The sequence below is a fragment of the Caretta caretta genome, chromosome 8, assembly GCF_965140235.1.
Source record: "Caretta caretta isolate rCarCar2 chromosome 8, rCarCar1.hap1, whole genome shotgun sequence".
Taxonomy (NCBI): domain Eukaryota; kingdom Metazoa; phylum Chordata; order Testudines; family Cheloniidae; genus Caretta; species Caretta caretta.
This window is the reverse complement of record NC_134213.1, coordinates 14,077,425-14,102,965: the sequence shown is the minus strand read 5'-3', so window position 1 is coordinate 14,102,965 and position 25,541 is coordinate 14,077,425. Positions and strand designations below refer to the sequence as shown.

The window sequence follows — 25,541 nt, the reverse complement described above, 5'->3', positions numbered from 1 at the left end:
GAAATACTTCATAGGAAAACTGTATTAGAGATGGACTTGTATGTGGTATGGACGATCACTTGGACATATTTAGTTCTTTCCTCTGTCACTAACTCTTAGCAAAAGGAACCACTGTGATTCATCTTGAAAAAAGGGTGGGAATGGATCAGGGACATCACACTGGGAATATGCACTGTGTGGGCCACCGCCGTGCTCAAACTTCCTGTGTAACAGGGGCAGGTGCGGTGGGCCATAAGAGAGGGGACAGGAAGATCCATTGCTACATAGTGCATCATGTCAGACCTCCCTGAGTGGTGGGCACTTCTAGTGGAATATAGGGCTACTTCAGCATTTGGAATGGCTCTGCAGACTCAAGGGGACCATCCTTCTGCCTTCCTCCTACACATCTGACCAATGCCTGGCCTGGAGCTAGATGTTAGGCTAAGGTAGCAAGGACACAGAGGAAACTCCAAGTTACAAATACAGTTATGGCTTTGAATTCTGAACACCCCCAAGTTTAGTCTTTGCTGGTTTGGCCGATTGTAAAGATTTGTACACTTTCCATCAGAGTTTGAATTTTAAATTCACCCAAACTTCAGAGGAGATCAGATCTGAGGGTTTGGTTTGGGCCCAACTCTATTTATAATATTTATGTCTGAAAACATCTGGATTATCTAAAAATGCTTCTGCCTGCTGCCTTGTGTACCTAGTGAAAACATTGTGTGCCCCACACCCCTCCCATTGTGCTGACCCAGAGTTTGAAATCCTACTCATCCTTGATTTTAACTAGCATCAGCTTCCCAACGCTGATAAATACCTGTCTAAAGGGTGACTGAAAAGGCCCTGTGGATTTCTAATTCGATGATGATAAAGAGCTACCAATGCCAGTAATTACTAGCAGCTGTCAAAGGGTTGATATCAAGGCCTAGCAACATATACAACCTCAGCTAATGATATTCTTGTCATTTGAGTCCATCAGAACTTACATGATATGAAACACCCCATGTAAAAGCAAGAACAAAGGATCACCATTTGAGCTGTTAAATGCATTTCATAGACCGGATGAGACATGATCTCCTGTCCACTGTCTCTCTAGAACTGAGGTTTTTCAAACCCACTGATTACAGCATCTCAGGGCTGATTTTATGCCTCACTATGCAATGTATTTCTCACTAAAGGTAAAGAAACAGTGCCAGTATTTATTGATGACCACTATTGTGATTAAAATTTGGTGAATTCTTTTTTTTTGTATTCTGAAAATCTTGCTTGATCCTCAGAGTCCCAGAAACAGCCATCTGATAATTTTTAAAACAAAATGTACCCAGAAATTTAATGAGATTATAATTACAGTGCAAACTCTACAACATCTATCACTTTGAAAATAATTTCTCCACACTAACCAAATGTCTCATCTTTTTTACAATAGATTCATGACTGATTCATATAAAAACTAAATTAGTCATGGACTCTTAAATCATTTTCTTTTGCCCTTTTAATAATTCATTTCCAGAGACAAGCTGAGAATTTATGCTTCATTAGAATTATTTGTTCTTGATTTTAAACATGCTTATTGTGACAGATATGGCAATCTCCTAAAATATCTTTGAGAGATCTTACTATATTAACTTTATGTATCACTGTGAGCCAGGGATTGAATGTACTTTCATGGGGGAGGGTTACCACAGCCCATCAGGGACTAAGAACAGTGAAGGATGATTAGGCAAATTCACTCTGGTTGTAACATCTCCAGAGACGTATCACTACCTGGAGAGGCTCATAGACAAACACCTGTCAGGGATAGTGTGATCCGGCAAATTGACAGAACCCTCTGTCCCAGGCAGCTGGGTGGCAATCCTTCCAGATGGAAAGACTGATACCTACTAGAGCCTGAGGTTGGATTTGGCAGGGGTGATCTAATAAGCTTATTAGCATGAATATGGTTTCTTTTCTTATTTTTAATATGTTTTCTCTGTCATGCTTTAACTCTAAGAATAACTATGCTTGCTTAGAAACAGCTGTGTGGTAACTCATAACTGCTGGCAATTACATTGTTCATAGCCTTTGAAGAGTAAGCAAAGTGCAGATGCAGGCCTGTTTAGACAGTCTGGCTTGCTGGGAATAAGTGTAGACAGGGGACTGTGCAGCCTGGAAAAACCCCGGGCAAGAGGGAGAGACACGTAGGTCTCTACCCAGGAGAGGAGCTAGGAGCCTAGAATTGGGTGCCTGTGGTGGACCATGGAGGGGGAATACTGGTGCACTTGCCCTGAACTGTGACATTTATCATTTCAATAATTTAAATGGGGTTAAATTCAGCCTTTAACAAATGCAAGAAAGCTACTGCAAAGGCAGCCTGATGGAGAATTTAGTTTTTCTTTTTCTATTATTGTACTAATAAGACATTTTTTCTGATAGACACATATGGAAAGGGGGCATTTTCCGGAGCTTCTTTATTATACTGTAGATAATAACTGACTTCTACATGCTCCATGAATTTAATACATATTCAAAGTCAATACTATAATAATAATCAAGGAGCAGACTTCCTGATGAGTTACCTCGGAATGAAGGTGTTACCATATCAATAGTCTTAAGATGTAATGCCTGATGGCAGAGGGCAGGCAAGGGGGTGTTCCAGAACAGAAGTCAAGGGTGAGCAAGTGGTCAGGTAGCTGGCAGGTCAATCCGTGTCAGGGGCAATGGTCAGAATTCTCATAGAGGTGAGTAGCCAGAAGATCCAATCCAATGGGCCCAGTCAGTGGGTCTGGGGAGGTGACGTGGGGCAAGCCAGCAAGTCAACAGGGTAAGGTGGTCTAGGCAGCAACCAGCAGGCACCGATCTGTTGTTCAGACCGCTTCCTCTTCCTGTTATGGACTTTATATAGTCCAGACACCTAGTGAGAGTGCTGCCTATCCATCCAGTCAGGGGCCTGAGGTGTGGCTGCTGTGGGCTTGTAGATGTTTAGCACTAAGGCTGTTGGTCAGGGGTAGCGGTTCAGTGCATCTCCGTAACACAATGACTAAGGATGCCGCCAAAGGACCTGGCAGGACTGGAATCAATGCTGGTGTCCTGACAGATGCCTTTAATAGTTCACTGTACCAGAAATTCCAGAAGAAAGCAAATCACCAGTCCCAGATGATGCACTTGTGCAATGGTATATCATGGGAAGAGATTTCTTTTTGACTCCAACCAATAATCATCTTATACTCTGAACCATAAGAATTGACCGTCGTTGACATTTTTATTCAAGCTACTGTAACTATCTTTGTTCATTTGTGTGTGAAATCATTGAAGTCCAATGATCTCAATGGGTCAGGATTTCAACCTAAGATTGAATCAATTTTTTAATCTTATTATCCTATTTGCCTCAATACCTTGCAGCAGTGAGTTCCCTCAGTTAATTTATTTCTCCCTTTTAATTTTAGGAGATCTCTGTTGCGTTCATGGCTCTGCTTCTCTGGTATGTTGTGAAGCTTTAATAAGTAATGTTTTCAGATTAATTCAGATTCTCAGATGGAATGTGCTGTAAAAAACAAAACATGCGTGCATATTTGTATACTTACCTGTTTTTACACACACACACACACACAAAACAGAGTGTATCTGATCCATCTATAGCGGGATTACATCTGACATTCCAAATTTCTCAGAAGCTTCAAACACCTGCCATCTGTTTTTTAAACAAACCACAAGCATAATATTTTCTTCTTCCTCCCCAAATGTGGACTTTTTCTGCCCAAAATTACATAGATTTGATGTTAAGGACAGACAATAACCTGTCATTCAATCCTGCAGGTTTAAAGTCTGATATATTGTGACTCTTCTTGGCGAAAAATGTGAGTGTTCCAAATTTAGCGGCAAGTATCATATATCCCACTGGAAAGTGACACTCTTCCCATTTCAATGGCATAAACCTCTTGCGTGAAATCCTGGCCCTATTAAAGTCAATGTCAAACTCCAATTAACTTTAATAGGGCCAGATTTTCACTCAGGTAGGTCATGAAATCAGACCCTTTTAGATATTCTATCCCCCACTTTATCTACCATCTGCTTACCTAATCTAAGTGTCCACATAGCTCTATGTATTTCTAAAATTCTTATTAGTGATTTATTGTAACCGATATTTTATTACTTTCTTTGTACTCACACACTGAGCTATTTTCTCTGTAATGAATACTGGGATAATTATTTAAAAATGTGCATACAGAAAAGTCTCATGAAGAAGGAAGGGAAGAGCAATCCTAATTCACTACAAAGTCTCTGCTAATACACACCTCTGCTAACACATTCTGCTCCCTGGTTGCTCCTTTTGGGAATTACGATCAAATTATTAATGTTTAGATTGTAAAGAGGTTTGGAACAAACAAGGTATTGCTCTTATTTCCTGTAATCAGACAGTTTCTAATAATAGTTGTGATGGGAGGACTATGGATGGCAAGTGTTCAGGGATAGCATCAGGAAAAGAGATTTAACATCTGCTCACTAGTGCATTTGAAAAAAGAAAAGAGAAAAATTAAAGTCTCCTGAATAATATAAACAGTTCAGACCTCCTGGAATTGTGATGTTTCAGAATATGCAGAGATACACCTGCATCAAGTTTACCTTGTCTCAAAGATATATATTTGTTTCCCTAATGTAGTCTGGGAAAAGAACATTACAGCTGAACAACATATTCAAACAATGTGACTCACCATCTAAAAGTGCAAAACCCACAGATTCTGTTAGCTGAAATCATTAATTCAAATTGGTATTCACTCTCCTTGTCTACACTAGACATTGTGAACTTTATTCTGACATTTTATACTGACATGTACACACACCTCCCTGCCTCCCCAGCTTTGGAACGCCACAAAGGTCTCCCCACTGAGTTGACTCCAAGTTGCTCCTCATGGGGACGGCATCCTTCTCCTAAGGAACAAAGTTTCTGTTCACCTTCCAGAACCTATGGATTTCAATGGGTGTGTCTGAGGCACAGTGCAATGCTTGAAGAAACCCTTTGCCTTCCCCCTAGCTCTGTGGTCCACTGTCCCACTATTTTCCTTCCCTTTAAAGGAGGTGTGTGTGTGGGGGGGTGTATCTTCACTGCTGAGAGGGTACCTACAGCTTTATTACCTTTTCTGAATAATCTCAGGACTATGGAGGGAGTAGATGTACATCACACCATGGGCCTAGCTCTACTAGCTACTTACTTAGATTGTAGACTCTTTGAGGTAGGGAATTGGCACTACATTAGCCTGGAAAAGGGCTAATGTAGTGCCAATCTTTAAAAAAGGGAAGAAGGAAGATCCTGGGAACTACAGGCCAGTCAGCCTCACTTCAGTCCCCGGAAAAATCATGGAGCAGGTCCTCAAAGAATCAATCCTGAAGCACTTAGAGGAGAGGAAAGTGATCAGGAACAGTCAGCATAGATTCACCAAGGGAAGGTCATGCCTGACTAATCTAATCGCCTTCTATGATGAGATTACTGGTTCTGTGGATGAAGGGAAAGCAGTGGATGTATTGTTTCTTGACTTTAGCAAAGCTTTTGACACGGTCTCCCACAGTATACTTGTCAGCAAGTTAAAGAAGTACGGGCTGGATGAATGCACTATAAGGTGCGTAGAAAGTTGGCTAGATTGTCGGGCTCAACGGGTAGTGATCAATGGCTCCATGTCTAGTTGGCAGCCGGTGTCAAGTGGAGTGCCCCAGGCGTCAGTCCTGGGGCCGGTTTTGTTCAATATCTTCATAAATGATCTGGAAGATGGTGTGGATTGCACTCTCAGCAAATTTGCGGATGATACTAAACTGGGAGAAGTGGTAGATACGCTGGAGGGCAGGGATAGGATACAGAGGGACCTAGACAAATTGGAGGATTGGGCCAAAAGAAATCTGATGAGGTTCAATAAGGATAAGTGCAGGGTCCTGCACTTAGGACGGAAGAACCCAATGCACAGCTACAGACTAGGGATCGAATGGCTAGGCAGCAGTTCTGCGGAAAAGGACCTAGGGGTGACAGTGGACAAGAAGCTGGATATGAGTCAGCAGTGTGCCCTTGTTGCCAAGAAGGCCAATGGCATTTTGGGATGTATAAGTAGGGGCATAGCGAGCAGATCGAGGGACGTGATCGTCCCCCTCTATTCGACATTGGTGAGGCCTCATCTGGAGTACTGTGTCCAGTTTTGGGCCCCACACTACAAGAAGGAGGTGGATAAATTGGGAAGAGTCCAGCGAAGGGCAACAAAAATGATTAGGGGTCTGGAACACATGACTTATGAGGAGAGGCTGAGGGAGCTGGGATTGTTTAGTCTGCAGAAGAGAAGAATGAGGGGGGATTTGATAGCTGCTTTCAACTACCTGAGAGGTGGTTCCAGAGAGGATGATTCTAGACTATTTTCAGTGGTAGAAGAGGACAGGACAAGGAGTAATGGTCTCAAGTTGCAGTGGGGGAGGTTTAGGTTGGATATTAGGAAAAACTTTTTCACTAGGAGGGTGGTGAAACACTGGAATGCGTTGCCTAGGGAGGTGGTGGAATCTCCTTCCTTAGAAGTTTTTAAGGTCAGGCTTGACAAAGCCCTGGCTGGGATGATTTAATTGGGGATTGGTCCTGCTTTTGAGCAGGGGGTTGGACTAGATGACCTCCTGAGGTCCCTTCCAACCCTGATATGCTATGATTCTATGATTCTAATATCATTTTGTTCCCCATCTGTACAACACCTAGCAGAATGGAGTCCTGGTCAATGACTAGGTTTTTTAGGTCCTACCTCAATACACATAATAATATTAATTAATAGCGACCCCCCCATCCCTCATGCAATTACTGGACTCCACAGAGAACTCTCTTTGGGGTCCAAAGGACAGGGACAGTGTATGTGGCCGATCTCTATGCCTTTCCATGCAGGACACGAGAGGGGAACTGCCTGAACCAGTGATGCAATTTAGGTACCAGAAGTAGGAAGGCTCATCTTTCATTTAGGCTCAGCTCTCATCTTGAGAGCTTCTGGAACTTCTGGGGTTCTAATGCTTTGAAATAATTCCAACACCGGGCTAAACACCGTTGGGGCTAGAGTATATCTTGTTTTGCATAGACGCATGAAGTGGGGATGAGACTGGAAGGCAAGTTCTCCCCTGCCTTGCAGCACTGCAAAGGGTGAGGCACTCCTTAGCCAGGGACAACGGAAACGCAAAAGGAGAAAGGGGTGTTGAGGCATGTGCCTGTTTCTACTCAACAATGACTAGCAGGAGGCACTGAAGAGGGGAGCCTGACCTGTACTCTTTCAAAGCAGCAGAGACACTCCCAGAGACATTCTAAATAAATAACAAGGCCCCAGATTGTACTGTTCATGGTAAAGACAGAGGATGGTTCAAAACCCCTTGTTGATCTAAATTTTCATCATACATGTTGATGTTTTACAGAGAACAAAACGGTCTTACGTTCTAAGACTGTGCGCTTCAAAGGACAAAACAAACAGCCAGCTGTTTCTCATGTTGATATTTTTGTGGTTGCACTGACAACCTATTTAATTTTAGCCTCTGAACCAGAAAAGAAATATTCCATTGAAGGCACCAAATAGATACAAGATCTGTGAACCTCATTATGATGCTAGTACAAGAGATTATGTATTCTGAAAACATCATAAATATCAATTTTGCATTTAACCTTCACCATCCAGGGCCTAGAAGGACCTAATTCGCTTGCTAGGTATTGTATGACCAATTGCAATTTCTTAATCTTTGACTTTAAAGAAAGAAGCTTCTCTCAAACTGTACAACATGCCACAATTTCCTCACATCACTTGATTACTGTATAATCTAAGATGGCATGAGAGCTTGATCGTTTTAATAGCCTCTGTTCCATCAGCGAGGGTGTTCAGAAGGGTTACTCCCGTGTGACCTTTATATTAGTTAACAATGGAAACTACTTTAAGAACAAACAGGACTATTCCTCCTTCATACAGCCTGCTCCTATGAGAAGTTTAACTTAATTATCACATGGGCTGTTAACTCTAGAATGGATTTCAAAATCACACATTTAAGATGGATTTTTAAGAGCAGATTTATTATATACATCCTAAGGGGTCTGTGGATTGGATCCGGAATTAGCCAAAATAAGGTGGATGTGTATGGGGAATGGATCTTGCAAAATAGAGGGATATGCGTGGATGTGGGAGGAGAACACATATCTGAAATATGATTTTCCATCCTTGTCATCAGCAGCTGACTCAAGTGCATATCTTTAATTACTCCAGCAACAGAGTGTGAGCAACTAGTTACATGGGGAGCAGTTCCTGTGCACTTGCTACAAGGAATCCAGGTTTTGCCATGTCAAGGTTCCTTCCCCACTCTGAACGTTAGGGTACATATGTGGGGACCTGCATGAAAAACCTCCTAAGCTTATCTTTACCAGCTTAGGTCAAAACTTCCCCAAGGTACAAAATATTCCACCCGTTGTCCTTGGATTGGCCGCTACCACCACCAAACAAATACTGGTTACTGGGGAAGAGCTGTTTGGAAACGTCTTTCCCCCCAAAATACTTCCCAAAACCTTGCACCCCACTTCCTGGACAAGGTTTGGTAAAAAGCCTCACCAATTAGCCTAGGTGACTACAGACCCAGACCCTTGGATCTTAAGAACAATGAACAATCCTCCCAACACTTGCACCCCCCCTTTCCTGGGAAATGTTGGATAAAAAGCCTCACCAATTTGCATAGGTGACCACAGACCCAAACCCTTGGATCTGAGAACAATGAAAAAGCATTCAGTTTTCTTACAAGAAGACTTTTACTAGAAATAGAAGTAAATAGAAGTAAAGAAATCACCTCTGTAAAATCAGGATGGTAGATACCTTACAGGGTAATTAGATTCAAAACATAGAGAATCCTTCTAGGCAAAACCTTAAGTTACAAAAAAGATACACAGACAGAAATAGTTATTCTATTCAGCACAATTCTTTTCTCAGCCATTTAAAGAAATCATAATCTAACACGTACCTAGCTAGATTACTTACTACAAGTTCTAAAACTCCATTCCTGGTCTATCCTCGGCAGAAACAGCATATAGACAGACACAGACCTTTTGTTTCTCTCCCTCCTCCCAGCTTTTGAAAGTATCTTGTCTCCTCATTGGTCATTTTGGTCAGGTGCCAGCGAGGTTACCTTTAGCTTCTTAACCCTTTACAGGTGAGAGGAGCTTTCCCCTGGCCAGGAGGGATTTCAAAGGGGTTTACCCTTCCCTTTATATTTATGACATGCCATAAGGAGGCCTGCCCCTGCCTACTGCAGATCTGCAATTACTGCTCTCACTCTGGCCCCTTTTAGCCTAATATGTGCCAGTACACCAACTTGGGTACAGTGCAGCAGAGAGTAGCTATGTTGTGTGAAGTATTGCTTAGGATTCAGACTGAGTAGTGGGTACACAACTGTAGTGATGCACAAAACTCCTGTGGGGACTGATGCAAGGATAGTCCCTAAATATGGGTTTTTTTGGACACATACAAAACTAGAACCTACAAAGTCAATACAAGTTCCTTAAATATTGAACATTTCATCTGCAAAAGGTACAAACTGTAACTCCAGATAGTTTTCAGGATCTGCCCTCTCAGGACTCAACCTGCAGTCTTAATTCAGACAAAAATCCTACTGAGTCTTTGGAATCCAATCAAAGTTCCAGTAAAGTCCATGGAAATAACTCCATTAACTGCAGCTGGATTGTGCTCTTGGTGAGAAGTCCACAGATGTATGAGATGGTGCAATTAATTTTTTTTAACTTTCCTTTAGCCAGTTCACCAAAAAATAGTGACCAATTCATCAAAAAATATGATTGGCTTCTGCACTATTTAGAAGATGAAAATGAAGAAAATCTGAACCCAGGTAAAATTGGGAATTTGTCCAACTCAGTAGTTTGCTGTTCTGGCAGAGGAAAGAGTTTTCTGTAGCTGGAATGCTGGGAGACCAGGTGCCAGCTCTTGCCAAGCACTAACAAATTCATTGCTGGAAACCAGTCTGTTTCACGTATGTCAGGGTGGGGAACTTGTGGCCCGTGGGCCGGACCTGGCCCATTGCTTAATTTCATCCAGCCCGCGGCAAGTCTCGGGGCCCCCTTGCAGGGCTGGAGCCATGAGAGCTGGCTCGCCCTGCTGCGGGCGAGAAACCCTAAGCCTCCATGCCCTCCCCTGCCATGGGACTGGAGCTGCGAGTGCCATTTGCCCTGCCATGGGGGGAAGCCCCAAGACCCCCCCCCAGATGGATGAGTTCAACGTTTTATATTTTTCTCTCTCTCAAATCCCCCCACCCCCAAATTAAGTTGCTTTTTACTTGTGTGTGGCCCGCGATAGATTTTTTTCTGTGAGTCAATGGGCTGTGATAGAAAAAAGGTTCCCCACCCTGATGTATGTGTTAGTACAGTTAAGATGGCTATTATACTTATAACAATGTGTTTAGACTTTATGCAGTTTCCACAGTATGCATCCGATGAAGTGAGCTGTAGCTCACGAAAGCTCATGCTCAAATAAATTGGTTAGTCTCTAAGGTGCCACAAGTACTCCTTTTCTTTTTGCGAATACAGACTAACACGGCTGTTACTCTGAAACCTATGAAATCCTTGTAAATTAATGCATGTATTAATCTCACTTATGCTAACTTTATCACATGCTATAAAGTAATATTTAAGTTTTTGCTTTTTGACTGTAAAAATGTTTGCTCTGAAACCGTGAACCGAGTCAGGAGGGATCTTCTTCTAACCATCAAGAAGCCTATCAAAACTAAATGAGCCTTTGTGGGACATCACAATACACAGATGGAGAGGATACATGCAAAAGGGCTTGTCTCATCAGCTTGAATTCTGGAAGAAGGAAATAAAAATAGCTGACAAAAAACATTTCCATCTGTCTTTTGCTGTTTGGTCTCTCAAAGGGCTGGAGCTACAAAACAGAAGCACAGACCCCCAGGATCAACATGGTTAGTCCTAGTGTGACCAGATGTCCCAATTTTATAGGGACAGTCCTGATATTTGGGGCTTTGTCTTATATAAGAGCCTATTACCCCCGTCCCGATTTTTCACTTGCTGTCTGGTCACCCTATTTAGCCCTTAAAGACATTCAGAGCTGACAGAGGACTACAAGTCTGTCACCTATTAAAACCATAGACTGAAACTCATTTATGTATTTATGCTTACTGCTTTAATTTTGTAATAACTCTTTCCCAGTTAATAACTCTTTAGTTAGCCTATTACAGGACTGGCTACAAGCACTGTCTTTGGTGAGAGAAATAAAGTACAAATTGGGGTACGTGACTGGTCTCTTAGGACTGGGAGCAGCCTGAGTATTTTGAGAGCTTTGGTGTATAACAGCCAAGTGTCACTAAGTTGAGCTTGCCTGGGTGACAAGATAGACTGGAATGCCCAATGAGAGTGTCTGTGACTCCACGGTAAGACTGCTATAGTGCTTCAGGAGTTCACATTTGTTACTAGGTTGGTAAAATCTAATTATAGAACATACAACCAGGTTGAGGTCTCTGCCCTGATTCTTGACAGTTTGCCCTGAGGTTGGCACTCACGGTCATGAATCACTCCAGACAGCGTGACAGTAGCTAAAGGATGGTTTTCAATCGGCAAAAGCTTGCCTTTTTTGTTTTCATCTAGAGGGTAAGAACTTTTTACTTTGTTGTGAAGCAGTAGAAATGTGATTTCTTTTGGCTGGTTTTGCTGGCAGTGTGACTGACTATTTTTCAATCCGTTCAGTGCTGTGCTTTGCTCAAAACAGATGTTTCTTTACATGGGATTATTATTAAACCATATTCACAGCTGATGAGCACGATAGCCTGCGGTAGTCATATCACATGGCAGCATGTAATCGGAAGTGTCTTGAGTTTCTGAGGCAAAGTACCGTACCGTCTCATGATGGAATCATTACGTGCAAACACTGACCATCATTTTTAAAACTGGGTGACTAAAACTGGACATATATTTAAGCACCTAAAAAATGGCCTGATTTTCAGAGGTGCTGAGCCCACTGACTCCCACTGCAGCTGTGGGGCCATGTAAAAATCAGGCCACTTATTTATGTGCCAAATTGCGGGTTTAGGTGCCTTATTGTAGGTGAAAATAATATATTCCTCTGTTCTCAAAATTGTAGTGAAAGGTATGAGAGCTGAAGAAAGTTTGGAGAAAAGTTCAGTTATTTAATACATGGTACATAAAAATAATATTGTATCTAAAAGTCTTTGAGGCTTCTGGGTTTTCTCAACATGAACTGTTTGACCAAGTAACACTGTAGCTATTAGAAAAGGAGTACTTGTGGCACCTTAGAGACTAATCAATTTATTTGAGCATAAGCTTTCGTGAGCTACAACTCACGGAGCTGTAGCTCACGAAAGCGTATGCTCAAATAAATTGATTAGTCTCTAAGGTGCCACAAGTACTTCTTTTCTTTTTGCGAATACAGACTAACACGGCTGTTACTCTGAAAACTGTAGCTGTTCTAATATCTGTTTTACAAGGAGGGTGGTTAGAGGCTGGTCTGAAGGTCCACACATTGGATCTTTGAAGAGCTATTTTGTAAATGACTAACCAGTGAGCTGGCTGCAGCTCAACTCAGACAAAATGGAGGTGATGTTGGTGGTAAAGGGAAAACATACAGAATTGTTCCCTCTTTTGAGAGTAGTGCCTTTCTTTTGTGAAGGGGCTTCTCAGTTTTGGGGGTCTCTTGGATCCTCAATAGCTACTGGATCTCCAGTTAGCAGCGGTGACTGGAAGTATTTTTTTCACTTTGCCTGGCCAAGAGATTGAAAACTTTCCTCTCTCATCCAGACTTCATAACAGTGGTACAGTGGTAACTGGCACGCCAGTAGTGAGCAGGAATCCAAAAATTCCCAGACTGATAACCTTCTTGAGGAAGTTTAAACTACTGCAGTGCTCTCTATATGGGGCTACTGCTGAAGACAACTTAGAAAGTGCACTTATTTGATATCTCTTATTTGTCTCTTTTCTAAGGTAAACAATCCCAATCTTTTAACCTCTCTTCACATGAGAGTTATTTTCCATTATATTCCTCACCCTGGTCTAAACCGGCTCATATTCGGTAACCTCTGTTCTGAGATGAGGTGACCAGTACCGCACATAGTACTCCAGATGAGAGAGTGCCATCAATTTATATAATAGCCGTATAATCTCACAAATGTTCAGGGTAAGAAAATAAAAAAAGAGTGAAGTGTTGAATTAAGGTTTTTTCTTCTTTTAAGAAAAATTCCAATTAATAAAAATAAAAAAGCATAATGCTAGAGTGAATGTGTAGAACTGCTAGTGGACAGCTCTATAAAAGGGAAAAACTGGGGACTGTGACGGGGCAAGGCCAGATGGCTATGGAAAAGTAGTGGGAGATAGATATATTAGCTCCAGGCTAAACAAATCCCTGGTACCAGGATAAGTGAAATGGCAGCTGCTCCAGGTCAGTTAAGACACCTGGGACCAATTAAGAACTTTCCAGAAGGCAGGGAGAAGGCTAGGTTGATTGGGACACCTGAAGCCAATCAAGGGCTGGCTGAAACTAGTTAAAAGCCTCCCAGTTAGTCAGGTGGTGTGCATGTCAGGAGCTGAGGGAGGAAGTTGTGCTGTTGGAGAAGCTGAGTAGTACACACCATATCAGGCACAAGGAAGGAGGCCCTGAGGTAAGGGTGAAGTGGAGCTTGAGGAAGTGAGGGTTGCTGTGGGGGAAGTAGCCCAGGGAATTGTACATATTATGTTTCTAAAAGGTCAGCTACCATAGCTGATACTATTAGGGTCCCTGGGCTGGAGCCCGGAGTTGAGGGTGGGCCCGGGCTCCCACCCACCCCGACACACCTTTGCCCCCTGATTAATCACTGAGACTTGGAGACAACAGAAACTGTGCAAGGAAGGATAACTTCTCCTCACCTCCCTCTGGCTTATGATGAAAATGGCTCAGTAGACTGTGACCCATGTCTCTAGAGAGAGGAGGGTTATGTGCAGGGTCACAGTGAGCCTCTGAGGCTAGTGAAATCCGCCAGGAAATGCAGGATCCACGGAGGCAAGGACAGAGCTTTGTCACAGGACACAATGGAGAATTTAGCCCTACTGTGCTTGTCACAAGATAAACTAATTGATACACACAAGCTACAGAAGTAAACAAACTATATACTGCATTTTGTTAACTTCTGGGAGCACATTTTATAAGGGAAATTATTGATTTTTCATCAAACAAGTGGAAAGATGAGCCATAAACTAGCTACTAAGTACTCCTGCTTCCATGCATTTAATTGCCTGGTGTGTCTTCAGCAAGGAAGCACTTGGCTTTTGGGGTTTGCGTTTGTCACTAATCAAAACTTTAGACAGCACGTAACTTTCATCCTATCCAGCATCAGCATCAAACCTATATCTTAATGATGTGTAATAAAAAAAAACATATTTTTGGACTAATGGGGATTTAAATGAAAACTGTACAGATTAATGTGAAATGTGTAATGGAAGGCAGAGATGAATTTATGTATTAGCTATCCATGTGATACTTGGTAAGCCAAGAAGTTCTTGCTTTCTTGGATTCTGCAGTCCATTTGTTATAGTTAAATTGTAAGCCAAATTGTTTGCGTATCTGTTCTTTCCATATTTCTGGAGGAGGCACTCAGTTATTTTATGAATTTAGATAAATTCCAACATCTCTGCTGAAACATATGAGTTTAAAACCATTCTATGTGCCAGTTTTTTACACAGACCAATATGAAACAGCTCTGCAGATATTATAAATACAGTGGGATCTATAATTTGATTTATTATATTTTGGACTTAGGAGTGGTTTCCTAATTTAATATATTAGCAAATGTTCTAATTGTTCTTGGAGAGCAAAATGATACACTTTAGAAAGAAAACAATTTAATCAATTAACTCTTTATAATTAGATAACCTGTTGTCACTATCTAAAGCATCTACATTTTAACTAAGGGACAAATATAAAAAATAAATTTTCATTGTAAGAAAATGGATGTAGCTTCTACTTCATAGTCACAAAGGTTCTCCTTATGATTAAATATTATTTTGGTGTGTAAGGCAATCCTAAATGTTTTCAAGGGGAAAAAACATTTAATTACATATATCATTAGGATGGCATTTTGTAATAGCTATGTGACTGAATTCATTAACAGAGCTCTTAATAGATCAGACAAGATAAATTGTTATTGTGTTACTCATGAAAACTTCTCCTTAAATAAGCAGTGAAAAGTGATTAATATTTTGTTGCCAATCAAAATGTCTTAAAAATATTATAAATAAAAAAGGCATATAAATAACAAGGTTTTTTTAAAAAAAGAAAAGGAGTACTTGTGGCACCTTAGAGACTAACCAAGTTATCTGAGCATAAGCTTTCATGAGCTACAGCTCACTTCATCGGATGTAGCTCATGAAAGCTTATGCTCAAATAAATTGGTTAGTCTCTAAGGTGCCACACAAGTACTCCTTTTCTTTTTGCGAATACAGACTAACACGGCTGTTACTCTGAAACCTGTCATTATGCAAGGTTTTTTTAATCTTCTAGTTTTAGTGTCTGTGTAAATTCAGGATTAATCCACTCTTTTGTTGTCCATCTTTGTCAATTCCTATTTTAAGTTAGATCATATTTCTGTCTTCTCACAGTACAGTTATCAAGAGACTGAACAGAGCAGTAAAATACAGCTAAATCACTTAGTCATAGAGTATTCCTAGTTCCGTACTACAGCTTGCAGGAAGGATTCTGATTACCACTCATGGTCGGGTTTATATTTTGATCTGGTTCCCTGAATAACCATTAGCGTTTAGAGGAGGGAGAGTCTAATTGAAGTATAATATGTGGGTTTTTCTGAGTGCATGAAGATCCAGTAGGTTTGTGTGTGATTGCAACTGTGCCAGAAGCAGGGAGGATTTCCCTGAAGTTAAAAAGGTACAATTAATCTCTTGCTGCACTTCCAATTAGCCAAATTTCTAACCTTATTGTGAAAAGCAGAAATGCAATTGAGTTTCTGCTTGAGGCATACTAAAAGAAAAAACTGAAGTAATTAAATTAACTGACTTCAAGTATATTAAGAAGCATACTGTCTTTCCTTTCTTGCCCCAATGCCTTTAAATAGAACACTGAATAATGTGAATTTCAGTACTCACAAGAGACACTGCAAAGCATCACAGTCAACCTTTAAATTATCTAATGTAGCCCACATCCAACTGGAGCAATGGTACACAAATCTCTGAAAGAGTTGACACCCACATTGCAAACCTGAATGGCAAAAATTGCTAGCCTTTCCAATCCCATGTGCTCAATCACCCAAGAAATGCCTATGCATACATACCAAGATGCAACATCATCATCTCAAATGCAACTTCATGTTGCATGGGATGCAATGTTGTAAGATTGTGACAAAACAGAATGACCTTGGGAAGTGGTGTCAATGCCAGTATACCATGTTTTTGGTCCATGGCACTCATGGGCAAAGGAAGCGTTGCTGGAATTACCTGCAGAGACTCGTGCCTCATTTTCAGAACTGAGCAGCACTGACTCACTGCTGCTTCACATATTCACATCCCAGTTCCATACCTGAAGAGTGGGTTGAGAAAGACAATTGTATGGACATAAGATTCCCCCACTCAGAGGATGCTGATTTAATGATGTTTAGGGAGGGCGTGAGACATGCAGTCAGTTTCCGCAGATATTCCCTACACTTAGACCATAGTTACTGAAAGGTATCTAGTGGTAAATGATGACTTTCTAGTGGCAACCACTGTATTCATCCCTCAAATCTCCTCCTCCTGGGCACTACTTGAAACACACAGCCTCTCCCCACTTACTAGATGATGTATGTGAACCCACAGAGTCCTTTAGATTATTCTGATAAAGGGCTGGAGGTGCAAGATCATAATTCCAAAACCTACTGTGTGACATCACTAATAACAAGAAGGAATAATACAGATGCCAGTGGAGTGTCAGTAGTAGTAAAAGTCTTTGGAGATTAGTTAAAGGAAAAGATGTCAAGGTGTTTAATAGCTGTAAAAGCTGTTTACTGTAGTAACGTGTTAGATGACAAGATGAAAAAGATAGCAAACTGTAATGTGAAACATTAAAATGGAAAAACAGATATTGCTTCTCCTCCATGTAAGTCTTTGCAAGTGCCATTTTGATAAACTTTCCAGTGATGTCCCCTTAGCAAGAGGCCTAGCCAGCACGAATAACTGAGAGCAGAGACAGGTTTAAAATGTGAAGGATTGACTGAGATCATTTCAGGTCCAAAGTGAATACTAGTCAAAGGAGTGATGAGATTGTGCATAAATTATCCCATTTATGCGTTAGGACATATTTCCTCTTAACATTCAAAGACAAGTCTTGTTTATAATCAACTCACCAATACCAGGCACAGTTGTAAATCATGTAAACCAGGAGTCCACGTGTCCTAATGCTAAATTTATGTGATTTAAAAAGGAATTAAAGTGTTCTTGGTTTTGAAAGTTTTCTCTTAAAAATTCTAATTAATATAACAAAAGTTAGATTTTATCTGAAACCTCAAACCAAGCACCTTCTAATTTAAGGCTGTGTGGGAATTTAAATTCCTGGACTTTGGTTTTGGTTCCAGGTCACAAAGGGGGCCTCCAGTGTGGATGTGGACAGTATCTCCTAAGAACACCTGATCTCATGGATTTCCCCAATTTTTGGTTGAAATCTTGTTAGAACCTACTCTTGAGTGTGAAGATTCAAAGCAGTTAAACCTGAACCCTAGCCCTAGTTTAACCTTGAGCTTGACCACCAAATCCTGTCTTAAACCTAATCCAGAGCTGGGCACTAAAACAGTTTTCTCAGACCACATCTAGTGAAAATTATAGCCAAAAAATTCTGTTCCTGGACTCCTGATTAACATGACGCTGACTGACTTATGATTAGCTAAACTAAACATTTTGGTGAGATATGCCACCTTCACCAACTACAAATAACGAGCCTAGTCTGTGATTAGAAAGAGTCTAATTCCAGAAGATTATTTGTACCAAATAGTAAACACACAGTTATTTATTAACAAAACCACACAATGCATTTTGTTATGTCATTTTCCTGCTATAATTTTGAAAGCCACAATTCTGCACTTAGAATCTTGGCAAGATTCCATGCAATAATGACCCAAAAGTGGTTATTCACATCATACCATTGAAGGATATTTATAAGAAATCAGGTCAGGTATACTGGCTTCTGGCTAGCTTTGCTACCCTGCCTGTCTTCATTAAAGTTCCTCTACATTCCTATGTTAATATTATAGCAATATGTTGCTGGTTTCAAGTTGCATTTCAGTGTCATGTTCCAGATGGCAACACGAATTACACTTGAAAAGGGTAGCACTTGCTTTGATGGAAAGAACAGAATGTTTAGAAAGGTGAACATAGCCAGTTTGTGCTTGCAATAAAATAGTCTTTAGGCATACAGGTTCCCCGCATCTAGGATGCACACACACACACACACATGAACAACATTTTCATACAGTGGCAAAGAAAAATGCAATACAAAGGTGCAGCGTTCACTTATATCTTGCACTTTGTAGTTTTCACTTTTTAATGCAGACAATAAAACAATGGCTTCTCTACATTTCAGCAATCCAGATTCCACAACAATTTAGTGGGATATAATACTGTATATACCAGCTCTTAACCTAAATTAATAAATATTAGGATTAACAAGAGCTGAACAAAAATATAAATCAACTAATATTGTTCTGTAATTAAAATCTGATGTACTGCATATTTTAATGCTAAGAGACCAAGTTAATGTAAAAAAGCACAAAGAAAGAAAGCAGCTAGCCCACATATTCATAATTAGGCATCAACATAGGGTAGTAGGATGAGTTAATAGATACACTTCCTGGATGGGCATTGCCATGCCCTATAGAATGAGCTGAAACTTCAAACTTCCCAACAACCAACCAGCAGCTCATGAAAAGTTTAGCCCTGATCATCCCAAAATATAAGTGGAGAGTAGGAGAAAAGGGGGTTAAAATGTATATTATTTGACTGGATGTATAGGAGAGATTTCAGTCAACTACAGACTTGTGGTTTCTCATGATGGATAAATATGTTCCTTCTCACTGGGAATAAGATGGCTGAGAGATTCATGGCTTATGTAGCCAGTCTGCCCATGATTTTTAGGATTGGCACCCATTGGCCCTCGGTCTCATTGGACTGTCATGAACCATGAGGGATGAAATGTTGGTGGTAGGTGTACTACGTTACATGTACTACGTTGCACTACGTTATCCATGCTCCAGCTGTTTATTTTGTCTGACTCAGTTTCCTTTTCCTCCCTAGTCGTAGTCCATACTGAACAAAATATCCATCTTCCAATATTCCATTGTAATAAAACAGATCACTTAAAGGTATCATCTTTTAAATGAACAGTCATACGCAATCCACTAGAAAGCAAATTAAAATCAAAATTCAAAACTTACGTTGATATCTTCCAAATCTAAGAAGTTCAGTATGACTCCATTGCGTTTCCAAATAATTGGGGGCCTAAGGGTTCCATGGATGGCACAGGTCAATACAGCGCTCAGTCCGACTGTTACTGTGGTAATGCTAACCTTCTGTTCCTCCGGAAGAGTGAGTTGAACCACCTCTGGAAAAAGGGAGGGGAAAAAGGGAGAAATTATCAATACCAAAACGAAGCCATTATTTTCCCACTGATTCTTTGGGAAGATTTCAAGCTTTGACAAAGATATACACAGTAAAAAGGACCAGCCTAAGCAACAAAGCAAAACAGGATACATTGCAATGAAATCTTCTGTTATAACCAGCTCATGGTCTTTGGATGTCAGACAGCTTCCTTGCGAATTAAAGAAGAGCACTGATCTCAGATGTGCTCATTTCCTCCATGAAGAAGCAGAATTAAAATTACATATACTGAATCAACAAAATATTGTAACTGCATTTTTGAGTAAATCTATTTGTTTTGAATTTTTAAAGTAAAATATGGAAGCTACCAGTGATTAAAAAAAATCAACATTTGCCAAATATTACGTGGCATGTGAGGTACCACTTTTTTCCTCTATTAAGAAATTGCAACATCTTTCCTATATTTTAAATTTAAAATTTTAATTGATTTGCACCTACATCTAAAATACATGTCTAGTTCAGGCTCTAGGCACCTTTAATATTTCTTTAAAACCAAAGAAGGTCATACTGTTTTCCTGGCCAATGGTTATAAAGATGTACGGCTGTATGTATAGGTAAGACCTTTGATGTCAGAATTACTGCCAATGCAGATAGCAAGCAGCAGGGCAATCAAGCTGCAATGTCATCAAAACTGTAACCTTCACAATTTTATCTTTCCTATGATGGTTTTTTTTCACCCCCTTGTCCCTCTTCACAAGTCTCCAACAAGAAAAATCCGTGAAGCTATGTCGCATTGAAATGCTCAAAACTGGGCTTTCAAGTTAATAACCCATTAAGATAAATGTGGAAAGTTCAACACCACTTTTGGTGCTATATTGCTTCAGTCTCTGGCTGCAGAATGAACAAGACAGCAGTGCATTGATTTAGAGAGCCCCTACATCTACGGAATCCAGACATCTTCTGTGCCTGTGGATTTCTATTGCTTAATAGTTGCTGTATAATGCTAACTGAAAGGCAGCGGCCATGAGGGAAACGGCAAAACAAGATTTTTATTTTAAGCACAAACACTGACATTATGGAAATAAAAACTTGTGAAGAAACAGCAGGAGTCTCATCACGATTAAGTAACGAGAGTTATCAGACCTGGAATTTGATTCAGATAATAGCACTTCCCCCTTAAACCTGTCACTTCTCTGGAGACAATTTCAGGAATATGGAAACATTAAGTACTTTTCTTCATTTTGATAGCGATGGGGATGCTTTAAGTGAGACTGTTTAAATGGGTACACCAGACATATGACATGGGCCTGTCACTGGGCAGCTGAGTGGCCGTGAAAAACCAGTAACAATATTACAGCCACAGTGACTGTGCTTCCAGACAATCTGGAATTTGCAAGGAAGACAATAGCAGGAAAACACCCACTTCATCCTTTGTGTATGTTAGGGCTGATTAGCTTTTGTCAGAAACTCTGATTAGGGACAGAATCACTGGAACATTTGATTGCGTACCCTCTGCTGGCTGAATGTCTTTTTCCTTTATTCATAGCCACAGAAATTAACTAGCTGGTGTGAGATAAAGATCAAAGGAATTGAGACTGCCTCGGCCACACATTTTAGGAAAAACTTACTCTGACCAATGCCCAAGTTGGAATATGAAATGCTGGCGTGGGCCAATTTATTTCCCCTCAACCCTTAATTTTAATTGGCAACATAAACATCTATCCCTCTTTCCCTTTCCCCATTCCAATTAGCGAAATGGACCCCTGTGCAGAGGGCCAGCACAAGTCATCTAATAGAATTAAATTAAACTTAAGTGATACATATGCCCTCTTCTGGCCCTCTGAAGAGGGATGAATTTCATATAATCTGAACACTCATTTGTCCCATACTGATTAATGTTCTAGAAAACTGCTTGGGGGCAGGAACGTGTAATCGGTTTTCTTACTTAGAAAGCTTATGCTCAAATAAATTTGTTAGTCTCTAAGGTGCCACAAGTACTCCTTTTCTTTTTGCGAATACAGACTAACACGCTGCTACTCTGAAACCTGTACTTATTTATTGTTTGCTTACTATGTATCAGTACAAAGCCTAGCACAATGAGGCCCTGATCTTGGTTGAGGTCTCTAGGCACTACCATAATGCAAATAACAATAATAATTCAGCCGAATATAATTTTTATAGCTACTCTTTCTTGCCCAGAATTTGTGCTCTTTCTAAAGTAGCCCGAGGAATATGAAGTGGAAGAAGATCTGATCTCTTGCACACTGCACATGGAATGTTATATTGATTTTTTTACAGTCCTGAATCAGCCTAAGACCTCCAGCAGTGGACACAATTTGCAACACACTAGGCAGTAATTACCTTCTGACTTAGTTGGGGGGAATATGGACAAGAAGGATGCAGTGGTCATCTTTTCTGAGCTGCCTGTCTACTTTGATGCTGATGATTGTTTCATGCCACATGCCAGCCACCTGAAAGGCTTTTGCACACAAATGTTCACAATCATTTGATAGATTGACAAACAGTGGGAGCATATGAAGTAAATCCTTTTAGTCTTCCCAATGCTACCAGAGGGAGAAACCCACTAAACCAGAAAAGTCACCAAGTTAATTACTCAAAAGGAGCCAATGCAAATGAAAAAGTCAAAAGAAATTAAAAGACGTGGAAAATATTGTTTATGTTCATGCATAGGTTGCAACGATAGATGCTGTTTTCCTTTTAATTTAGCACATTGCATATGGTACAAGTCAAGGTAAAGGAGAACATTGTATCTTTAATACAAGCAGTGCAAAAGATATTCCTTATAAAGATTTTCATCAGAAGGGAAATCACAGCCAGTAGGGGAAATCACAACCATGTTCCTGCCCTCAAGCAGTTTACAATCTACATAGACAGGAGAGACAAAGAGTAAGAGGGGAAACAGAGGCACAGGCAGGTGAAGTGACTTGCCCAATGTCACACAGTAGAGCTGTGGCAGAGCTGGGAATAGACCTCCTGAGTCCCAGTTCAGAAAAGTTCCCTACCCACTGGATTACAATGCTTCTAAAATCCTTTTGTCCTTGTTCATGGAAAACTCCAATTGGTGTATTCATCTTAGGACTGTGCAATACGTAGCCACAGTTACTAATTATAACACCATATTCTATCACAGGAGCGGGCAAACTTTTTGGCCTGAGGGCCACATCGGGTTTCTGAAATTGTATGGAAAGCTGGTTAGGGGAGGATGTGCCTCCCCAAACAGCCAGGCATGGCCCAGCTGCCGCCCCCTATCCGACCCCCCCTGCTTCTCGCCCCTGACAGCCCCCCTGGACTCCTGCCTTATCCAACCCCCCCGTCCCCTCAGCCCCCCCCCGGGACTCCTGTCCCATCCACCCCCCGCTCCCTGTCCCCTGACTGCCCCCGGACCCCCCGCCCCGACTGCCCCCTGCTGCCCCATCCAATCCCTCTTCTCATTCCTGACTGCCCTCCTGGGACCCCTGCCCCAGTCAACCACCCCTTCTCCCTGTCCCCTGGAGCCCATGCCCCCCTGCTGCCCATCCAACCCCCCCTCTCCTTTCTGACTGCCCCCCGGAGCCCCTGCCCCCATTCAACCCCTCTGTTCCCTGCCCTCTGACCGCCCTGCCCCCTGTCCACATCCCTGCCCCCTGACCACCACCCCAAACTCCCCTGCCCTCTATCCAACCCCCTCTGCTCCCTGCCCCTCTCACCGCGCTGCCTGGAGCACCGGTGGTTGGCGGCACTACAGCCGTGCTGCCCAGAGCACCAGGACAGGCGGCCGTGCCACCCAGCTGGAGCCAGCCACGCCGCCGCACAGCACAGAGCACCGGGTCAGGCCTCAGCTCTGCAGCTGCGCGGCCATTCAGAGCATTGCGTGGGCCGTGCAGTGAGCTGAGGCTGTGGGGGAGAGGGAACAGCAGGGGAGGGGCTGAGGGCTAGCCTCCCAGTCCAGGAGCTCAGGGGCCAGGCAGGAGGGTCCCACGCGCCGTAGTTTGCCCACCTCTGATCTATCATCATTTCCTTACTTTCTGACCTGTGTATGCACGCTGGTTACATGTTTTAGTAGTGTAGCTGTTTTTGAATAAAGTACAGAGTTCCTTTTTATGCATTCTGAATGTACTTGACAGGATAACAGTTAATTAATATAATATGTAGCATGCAGTCCGGCTAATCAGGACCATCTTCCTTTAAAGATAAATGAAATAGAGGATCATTCACTAGAGAATTGGGTTTTATTTCTTGTTAAATTTTTTCCTTAATCTCATGCACTGGTTCTCACACTGCATTAAATTCTATGAAACACTCCTAAAACCTATCAACACCCTCTTCAGCAGGATTTTGTTTGAGTGATTTACCGCAATAAAAATTAGATGTCTTTGCAAATTGTAGCCAAACAGGCTTTAGTTTTGCATGTTAGAAGTGCACTAGTGGAAAACAGATCTACTTCTAGTAAAGGAGAAAACTTAATAGTTGCCAGACTTTAGTGAAATAATAGCCATGAGGTCACTTTGAGATTACAATGCATAATAAGTACAGATCAATTGAAAAACAAAAACACCATCAATTTTTGTTTTCTCACCGAGTATGTTTGAGAGCACGCGGTGAGTAGCACATTAAGTTCTAAATACTTTTACTTTAAAACAATTATAATTATTTATCATGCCTTTAATCATTGCTTTACCAAAGATTTTTATCATTATCCAAGATATGCTTATAAAATCAGGTTTATTCAGATGCAACTCTATGTTAAATGGACATAATCAACTTAAAAACCACACTTCTGTGTTAATGTATTTGTTTTTAGCTATTGTGCTTACAAGCAACAAAAGGAGTCGAGAGAAAAATTGCCGTTTGTTTGTTCATTTTGTATATTTGACAATATTTTGAGTATACTCAGTTTTACTGTATCCTCTGTTTAGGCCCTGATCCAGCAAAGCACTGAAGCTGACAATTAACTTTAAGAAAGAGGGTTGTCCCAGTGAGTATTCATGTCCACAGGACTACGCATATGCCCAAAGTTAAACATGTGCTTAACTTAGCTTTGTCGGAACAGGGCAATAGTGAGTTTCCCATGTTATTTGTGGGTCTTTCACACAACTGCTGCGGAGAAGAAAGATTTAAAAAGATAGGAACATATGTCAGTACCGGATTTACCATGGTGCCGGGCTCACGGTCCAAAGGGGGCCCAGCCTGCTCTGCTCCGCCCCCCGCTCTCTCCTGTAGGCAGTGATGAGCTGCCAAAATTTTAACAACTGGTTCCCTCCTCACCCCACAAGGGGGTCGTTGCCCACCCCTGCCCCCCGGGACTCCCGCCCCATCCAATCCTCCACGTTCCTTGATGCCTCCCCAGGCCACCGTATTGGGTCCCACCCCACCCCTGAACCAGAGGGACCTGCCGGGAGGTGAAGTGGGGAGTCCCAGAGGTGCTTACCTGGGGCAGCTCCCAGGAAGCATCTGGCAGGTCCCTCTGGCTTCTCTGGTGGGGGGGCGTAGCTAGTGGGGAAGCAGCCACTCCCCTCACTGTTCACATCAAAAGTGGCATCTTAGGTGCCGACTCTGTGGGTGCTCCAGGGCTGGGGCACCCACGAGGAAAATTTGCTCCCCACCATCAGCTCCCCACCCTGCGCCCGGCCCCAGCTCACCTCCGCTCCGCATCCGCCCCTGAACGCACTGCCCCGCTCTGCTTCTCAGCCTGCCCCGGCTTCCCGTGTGAACAGCTGATTCGCGGGAAGCCTGGGGCAGGGCGGAGAAGCAGAGCGGGGTGACACGTTCAGGGGAGGAGGTGGAGTGGAGGTGAGCTGGGGCCGGGGGTGGGTTGGGGTGGGGAGCTGCCGGTGGGTGCTTTGCACCCACCAAATTTTCCCCTTGGTTGCTCCAGCCCTGGAGCACCCATGGAATCGGCGACTTTTGGCCAGTTAAATTTAGAAGCCCTTTTAGAACCGGTTGTCCCTCGTGGAACAACTGGTTCTAAAAGGGCTTCTAA

General features: G+C 41.9%; 1 protein-coding gene across 1 annotated transcript in view; it reads right to left on the bottom strand.

Annotated features, from left to right (window-relative positions):
• FSTL4 (follistatin like 4) overlaps positions 1–25,541 on the bottom strand; it is an 865,477-nt gene that overhangs the window by 54,376 nt on the left and 785,560 nt on the right. Inside the window, 1 exon segment of the mRNA XM_048861817.2 lies at positions 19,399–19,565. Within this exon segment, the coding sequence (XP_048717774.2) occupies positions 19,399–19,565 (167 nt within the window).